The sequence below is a fragment of the Schistosoma mansoni genome, chromosome 4 (genome assembly GCF_000237925.1).
Source record: "Schistosoma mansoni strain Puerto Rico chromosome 4, complete genome".
In the NCBI taxonomy this organism is placed as follows: Eukaryota; Metazoa; Platyhelminthes; class Trematoda; order Strigeidida; family Schistosomatidae; genus Schistosoma; species Schistosoma mansoni.
Window position 1 is genome coordinate 15,828,278 of NC_031498.1, and position 8,973 is coordinate 15,837,250.

The following is an 8,973-nucleotide window of genomic DNA, read 5'->3' on the forward strand; positions in this document are numbered from 1 at the left end:
CATTCGGACTCAGGACCTTCGGTCTCGCGTGCGAACGCTTAACCTCTAGATCACTGAGCTGGCATCCATTGGTGTTAACGTTTAACTTCAACCAATCCATGATCGGCTCATGATCTCAATCAAAAACTCAACAATATCCACAAACCCATACTGATAATTACCATGTGCTCAATAGTGACTAGCTTCGAGAGATAATTCGCGGAGTTCTAGTGAGAAGCTGTGACCAGTGAATCTAATCCGTGTCCAATGTGAGGCATTTACCCACCGAAGACAATAGAAGATGGTCTCACGATTTCGTGGATTAGTTGAGGTTAGACATGAACACCTCTGGTTGCCGGCTCAGTGGTCTAGAAGTTAAGTATTCGTGAGCGAGACCGAAGGTCTTATGTTCGAGTTCCGCTTGAGGGATCGTGGACGTGCAGTACTGAGGAGTCCCATAGTAGGACGAAACGGCCGTCCAGTGCCTTCAGGTTTTCAATGGTGGTTTAACATTGATCGATTCATCCCTCAGTGGTTAGATTAGTATATAAATAATTCCTATATTTCGTTTCATATTGTTCAGTGTGAGAGTAGTCGGTTGTTAAAGACTTTCCGTTCTACCGGTCAAATTTTTTCACTATATGCCAACATATGGCCTAAATGATTAATCATCACCCAGTTTTTTTGGTTAATACCTAACTCTTTCAATTTATCGACTAGCACTGATTGGACAAGAATTACCCAACGTACCTACTGGTTGTATTGCTGAAATCCATTTTTCTATTTCTAGTGTTTACATATCCAACAATACTTAATACGGTTTATAATACTTGTTTTTCTGTGAGTTCTCAATTTTCATCGTTTTATTTTGCTGTTTTTCACTGTTTAAAAGTACTTAGGTACTATGTTGATTACTTCAAGCATAATGATAAACATTGTTTTTTCTGTTTGATGTAAAATTTACCCCATAATTAACAGTTTACGATTCTTCGATTAATAACAAAAATATTTGTGTGACTAATTTGTTTTTGTTTACAAGGGATGAAGATCCTCCTGTACAAGGTCCGATTAATCGTGAACCGGACGAGAAACTCTATGGAACTTTCAGACCAAATTTAGGCGTCAAAAAGTTGTACGTCTTATTTTGTTGCATTGTATTTATTATTTTCTATAGGAGGCGACTGACTGCCTACAGTAGAGATAAATACAAATCACATTTTAAAACTTAAGAATTATTTCCATTAACCTTCATAATAACAATGAGATTTATATATCAGCGAAGTTAACCCACTGAGGAATAGTATATCCCTATTCTCCTCCGACATAAAAGTGAAAATACTCAATCGATATCCAGTTGAGATTCATTGTCTTTCTCTAAATAACTAATTGAATACTTCCTTGACTTTCATTGATTGATCAACTACCTTCTATTTTTTGTAAGGACGTCTTTTTGAATTATGTGTTTATTTGACTCTTCATTTCTACTGTTTTCTGTCAGAAGTTATTTACTTATTTCATTACATAATGTCTATTGATTAATACTTCATTGCAATTTAACATTGTTATAACGATATTTTCATGCAACATACAACTGTTGGTTGTTTTATTACTTATTAAATATGTGTATTGGTATCAATCATGCATGTTAGTATGTGTGACCAACAACTAGTGATCACTGATGAATATTATTTTTATTAGCACTATGAGTATGCATTGTATTGATGAATTTTTATTACCAGAACAGCTTATTACGATGATGTATTAACCGTTGTGTCTTGATTCTTTTTTGTTTCCATGGTTATAGTTTCGAAAATATTTTCTCGAAATTAAGTCAATAACTCCTCCTTCAATTATACATATTTATGCAGAATTATGGACACATGTGTATGGTAAGCTATCAAGTATTTTTCTCTACTCATATCTATTTGTCTTCGTGTTCATTTATTAAATTTGTGTAAAAAGTCACTGGCAGAATGATCAAAACACCTCGCTTTTTGACTGCTACCTAGTTTAAGTAATCGGATATTTACTACTGGTCCTCGTGCTAAAAACTTATTGCGCGAAATCGAGTACATAAGTCAGTATTTCAGCAACTGATTTGCATTAAAAAACCGTGACTGTCCTACACTTGACCAAGCGACCTATGTATAAGGTAAAGACACACCTGTTTAGAAATGTTTATTTCGAAGTCCCACTCCCAATGTTTACGTCTCTTACATATTAATTGCTTGTCACACTGACGACAATATGTAAGCTTTGTACAGTTAGTTTACTAATAATCCGTCTCCCATACTTTCTTCGACTTAGTGTGTGATTGTGGGAGTTGTCCAGCATATTAAAAAGTTGTTAGTTAGAAGTGTAGCATATAAGCATACCAAGTCATAAATTAAGAATAACAATATAATAAAACTCTGTGAGCAACCACAAAGTTCATATACTCGTCTGTCGACGAAATATCTTCGCTTAACAACCAATGATACTACATGGGATCCCTGACTGAATAAATTTGGACTAGTTTCGAGCCCATAATCTAGTTATTAATAGTCAGAAGTATCTTAACCCCTAAACCACAGTCACTCACACATTGTGCTTAATTCTTTCTAAACGCAAACTAAAAATAACTAAGTCATTGGTGTATTTTATTGATTCCCCCACTTTTTTTTCAAATATTTACCGTTATCCGTACTACATCACTTGTTGAATTCTAGCAAATATGCCTGGAACGTCATTCACGTGACTAATAATTACTGAGACATCAAGTTTGTTTACAATTATTCTTACATGCATGTGACATTTTTGCAATGCATAGACAAAATCGAAACAATTAGTTTGTTATTTGTACACTCCATAATTATATTTCACTCATATGGAAATCTGTTAGGCAAACTGAACATGATATAAAAAACAGTACTTTATTTCATTTTTATCTATATCAAAATATTTTATAAAAACTGATTTATCAAAGTATAATGCTTATACATATTTCAACTGATGATCAAGTTTCTTTGATCCTCGAAAAAACTGTAGCCTTCATTATTCAGAAGTCAGTCAGTCAGCTACAGCGTAGGACCAGGCACATATATGCATCGGTTCAGGTTTCCATACCTCATTAGCACAACAAGATGAACATGACAAATCTGACAAGTCAGTGCAAGATAATCAATGCGAGACTATTCTTAGTCATATGATCAGGTTTTATGACTAACTTTTCTTCAATATTAACGACTTTAGTCTTCATAATATACTTGCCTAGTAATAACATTGACTGGTCAGTTGAGCCCTGCAAAGTTAAACGGATGTGTTGGTTGAGGTTCGTCTAAAAAATCGGCATCTATAGTTGAATACTTTGTGTGACTAAAATGTGATCCCAGTAAAGTAAATATATACGTTATGTCTTCGTCTAAATGGTCAACATGATATTTTTCCTCATTGTTAAACCTTTATTTTTAATTCTCTATTCGTCATATCAACTGATCCAATAAATCTGATATTTTCACTAATTATTCCGATGTGAAATGTGGCAATCTGAACCACTACATACATCTGAAATAATCTAACTCATTTTACGTAATACAGGGGACTTTACTCGCCTGTGAATCACATTTTTCTATTACTAATGGTTAGCGATAATATCTGGCGGTCTAAATTCATAGTATTATGAAAGAATGTCCGAATCTGACCGAAATCTGAGTTCTATAACTGCTGACTTACCGCTTACACCAAGGTATCATTACTTCAATATAGTTACTGTCCTGATAAAAGGGTAGCGTACTTCTTTATTTTCCATCATTTTCATATTATGTAGATTAATCACTTAAGATGTAATCAAATCCATTAATCGTAATCTAAACATTGGATCCAATAAATATTTTTTACTGTAAACATCCTCAAACATAAATCTCATTGAATATTATAAATGAATAGTTAAAGAGGAACTGTAGAAAATAAATTTATTACTTAGTTTCTAAATTTTGTTAAGAGAATGGATCATGCTTTTCTTACACTATTGTGTACAGTCTCAGATGAATGACTTATAAAATAATTCATAATTAAACTGTCATATTCAGCTTTATAAGTGTATAATTTTAAAAAGTACATGAATCTCATATATGAACGAGTATACACCCTCTTCAAAAGTTAAAAAAAGTTACTGCTAAACAGTTGTCTAGTTATCAGTGTAGGGTTGTGGAAATTGTTGAGTTTTGATTGGGATCATGAATCAATCAATGTCAGGCTACCACTGAAAACCTGGGGGCCCTGGACAGCCGTTTCCTTCTAGTATGGGACTCTTATCGCGTGCGGGATCGTGGATGCGTACTGCTGAGTAGTCTCTCATACTCGGACGAAATGACTGTCCAGTGCTTTCAGGTTCTCAATGGTGGTCGATTCATGATCTCAATCAAAATTGTCTGGTTCATTGATTTTTAATAATTTCTTAATTGATTAATTATTTTTCTTGTTGAATTGTTCAACAGATTTTTTCCGATAATCTATTTTCTTATTTCTTTAGATGATTATCTACTTCATGGATACTAAATTCAGCCCTACACAATCTCTTGGGTTCTTCTTAAAATGATTTTCTAAAATTTCCTCTCAATTGAAAAGGAAATTATGGTTTGAAAAATATATTTACCCCCCAGATTTTACTGTTTCCAATTTATGTCTTTTTGTTTTTATTTTTTTCCAGTTTTAAGATGATTTATTTGATGATTATTGCATTTATACAACTTACCATTGTTATTACCATTCCTTACAAGTGTATTGTTGAAATGAATGCAAATACCAATGAATATTTTAATTTTTTACGGTAAACTTGTTGAATTTTATCATTGTTTCTATGTTCTGTTCGCTGTGATGTTTGTCTGTTGTTGTTAGCTCCATGTTGATAATGTTTATAATTAGTTTACTATATTCTATACATGAATCATTCCATTTCTTTCATAAACTGAAGTAACTATAAACAAAGCGTTTTTTCGCTGTCTTTCATCATCGAATCAACCTCATTTTTATTGCTTCTGTCTTTCTTTTCATTCCAGCGCTTACTGTCCACTTTATACACTACATTACAAAATTTGTATATCCCTAAACAAATCTAGAAATTCTAGGTTATTTTCTTTCACGAATCTTCAAATGTTCATTGTTGTCTCTGTCTAATCATTTTAATTCTTAACCCTCTGTGTCATTCTCATCTTTAGGTATTTTTGTTTTATCACTTACGCATGTTACTCCTCGTGGAGGAGCATAGGCCTCCCACCAACATTCTCCATCGAACTCTGATTCATTTATCAGGTTGATATTTCATTCGCCATGTTAAGTTGAGTTACATCGATTTACTGTTATTTATATCCTTTATTTTAGTTAATTAGATGATATACTATGATCTGTTTCTCACTTTGTTGTTTATATATTAAATTTATGAAATTAATACTGGATTTTGTTTAATCTTAATAATGTTTAAATTTGTCTACCCATTTATCTGCGATGTTTAATTTATTGTCTATGTATCTCTGTACGATTGTATCGCTAAAAATATCAAATGACTGAAACTCTTGCAATATAATAAATTGTATGTAGTCTTGATTATTTTAATGAGAAAAACCTCACTTGTTATTCAGTATTTTATTGTGACTTTATGTCATCCAAAGAAAAGATTCAATCACTGTTATAATATTCCTGCATATTTTACTGTTAGTGTTCACGATTGATTGAAACACTAAACACCCTATTTTTTTTGACGAAAACGGAAAAGAGATATAGAAATGTTATAATGGTCGGGTTTTTTTCGTATACACGAATGGGACATTAATTTACCTTAGACGAATATCTACACTAGATCTCCTTCCAGTGTCTATTCTACAAGACTTCAACAGAGCTCAGTTTAAGAACACGTGACCAACCTGACTAGAACGTAAATATATTTCCACACCCAAAACTGACAACAATCAATAATAATAATAAGGACAGGAGAATATATAACTCATATAACGCCTGTCAGACTATCTCCAAGTCTGACTAAGTAAACAACCAATCGTTATCATTTTCGCCCACACATCAAGAAATGAGATGAGCACCATTATTTTTCACATAAATATGATAAAATACAATTCTAGTCATTATTTATCAAACATTCTAATATCACAACTTTGGCATGTAATTAAGTAGTATTTATCAAGGTAATATATATTCGATCATTTGAACTTAGCCACATTTTAGGATCAGTTGATAGATTGACTGACAGTAAAGTCTGTGTACATGGTTACTAAAAAAACAGTCAATAGTAAACATGAATAATTTTCAAAATATTAAGTGAAGATGACATTTAACTACAATTTACTAAACTGTTTTTTTTAATTATATCCGTCTCTATTTACACTTAATTACTAATTATATAAATAAACGAAAGATTATCTTACAGTAATATGCAATTAAGCCGATATTTGAATATCAGTATAGTTGAGCTAAACTCTACATTGGTAGGAAAATATTATATAGTATCTGAAGTGATATTTATTAGGAAATCAAGCGTATACCCGTTAAGCAACTGATAACATCTTGTTCAAACTAAACGTTTACACTGCTAGTCCGATTTAGTTTTAAAATTTACTATTGAAACATATCCTCTACGTTATTATAAACATTGCTACTTATAAGATATGGAAATCTAGTGTGCATTAGCAATTTTATTCCATTGATTACAATACTGAATTTTCACGTTTTTCAAGCAACATAAAAATATTGTTACTGATGAAATGGATCCTCCTCCTACTAGGCACAGTCCACAAACCGGATGCATTGAATTCAAAAGTCATAGCAATTAGGTTTAAACCTGATCTTGGTAACACAAGTTAACGAAATATTTTGACTTCATTTAATTCTAATCACAATCTAGTGAGCTGAACTCACAGGTCTTTCCTTTCAAATTTCAAGAGGTTTTATTATATCACGTAGTAAGATTATCTTATTATTCCAAAATTATCATCTTAAGCAACTATAGAACATCACCTTTAAAACGTTGATCATTAACTTCGCCCGAATTTCTAACAACTTATTCGTTATTGATTGATAATTCATTTTTTAATCATTTTGTCGAAAATTTGAATAAGTTAAACTTTATAGCTTATACATCACTGTAAAGAGAGCAAAGAAACACAGTGAATTCACCATAATGTACAGATATTATCTTCTTTTGCTTTGTTTAGTTTAGTGAAGGGTACCGACCGCATGAATTTCTGTCAACAAACGTTTTCATTTCTTCGTTAAGTCTTAATACTTTATGTTAATGGTATAAATGTAAACTGATCAAACAGAATCTTTATTTTCATCTTTAATATTATGAAATACCTGACGATGAAATATTTTACCAAACTTCTAGTTGTATTTCGAGTTATTATGAATTTGGTGCTACAAAAGTCAGTACATGTTCATGAGACTCTCAAAGTCTTTCTAGGAAAATCAATATCCGTGTACATGTTTACCTCAATGATAAGTATAAGGTTTGTCTGTCTTTAGATACAATTTACATGACTTTTAATCGCTGATTTGTAGGCTCAAAACCCGCTCCACGTAATTCGGTTTTATTTAGCCTACACTATCACTAAGTTACAGAAAAAATATAGCTACTCAGTAAGTTAGTAAGATCAGGTGGATTAAAACTTTTAAAAAAAGCGTTAACTCACGAAATGGAATGAATTAGTTTTAGATTTCGAAGAGAACTTATTCATGTTACATAACAAAACGTGCTTTATGGAACAAACATGTAAATTTTCTGATGTTTCGTGACTCTAAAGTAGTGGCAAACATGTACATTTCTCGTTTTCCACCTTTCACCAATCAGTTAATTAGATACCATTAGCATCTCAATGTTTGGTATTTGGCAAGTGTCTTAAATCAAAGTTCTACATATCAAAGTTTTCAAAATAGTTTTCATATTCTAAATTATCTGAAATGGTATTCTATTTATCCACATGTTTCTTCAGTGTACTGCGTCTAGAGTATAATCATTAATCGATTTTTTGCATTTCGTTTTTTTGTAATTTAATGGTATATTGTCCATTGTATTAACTCAAAATAAGCAATATTTCGCAAACAGATGGCCAAATATAGGATGGATCAACATCAACTGGGAGCTACTCAATCGTGTTTTGCTGATAGATTACTTGCTGAAATAATTTTCATATTTCTTTGAGAATGAATCTCTGTTGTAGAATTTTCATACGAAGTCAATTTATTTATTTACCCTGAAGAGGTGACTTACATTGAGTTACGAAACGTCAGAAATACATATGTCTACACATTGGAATATCACATAAATATATTTATTATGGAGTCAATTAATTCTTGCTTTTTCAAATATTATAGTAAAGGAAATATTTTACTAATTTTATCTCTAGTTTTGCAAAGTATCCTTTATTCTCGCTGAATACATAATTATGTATTTTTTGTACACGTCTATCAACAGTTTACCTTCTTATCATGTATATCAATAACTATGATGAGTTTTTCACTGTACCTGTAATAACAAGTTCATTAATTGGATTATTATATTTCTCATACGATCGATGTGCCACACAATACAATACGTATCCAAGCCACTAAGCGGAACACCAGAAACAATGATGAGTATTTTAATAGTATTTTTATTATTTTAGACTTAAGACTCACGTGACTATATGCGCGAAATATGACACTATAACGCACCTTAAATAGTGATTCTCAGTGAGTACACGTGAACATTTTTGATACAAAAGATGAGTAACACATAGTTTATTAGATTTAATGAACAGTAAAAGTTCTCAACAATGAATGATTAAAAATGTGGCTTTCAATGACGACTGGTAACCTGTGCTATGATAGTTCATGAGGGTTCATGAAAGACCTGAATAACACACTAACAACAACTTATGAGCACTCACAAAGGGACAACTCACGGTGATGACACAAAGGGTTGTATTTTAAAGTTGAATCACGTGGTCAACAGGGAAAGAGTTTAAAAAT

At 31.8% G+C, this 8,973-nt stretch overlaps 1 protein-coding gene across 1 annotated transcript in view; it reads left to right on the forward strand.

Annotated features, from left to right (window-relative positions):
* Smp_153970 (RILP-like protein) overlaps window positions 1-5,133 on the forward strand; it is a gene marked incomplete at its 3' end in the record, with an annotated part of 30,546 nt that extends 25,413 nt beyond the window's left edge. Inside the window, exons 8-9 of the mRNA XM_018796964.1 lie at window positions 1,019-1,111; window positions 5,016-5,133. Of these exons, the coding sequence (XP_018652053.1) occupies window positions 1,019-1,111; window positions 5,016-5,133 (211 nt within the window). The remainder of the gene's footprint in view (window positions 1-1,018; window positions 1,112-5,015) is intronic.
* Window positions 5,134-8,973: the final 3,840 nt, after the last annotated feature.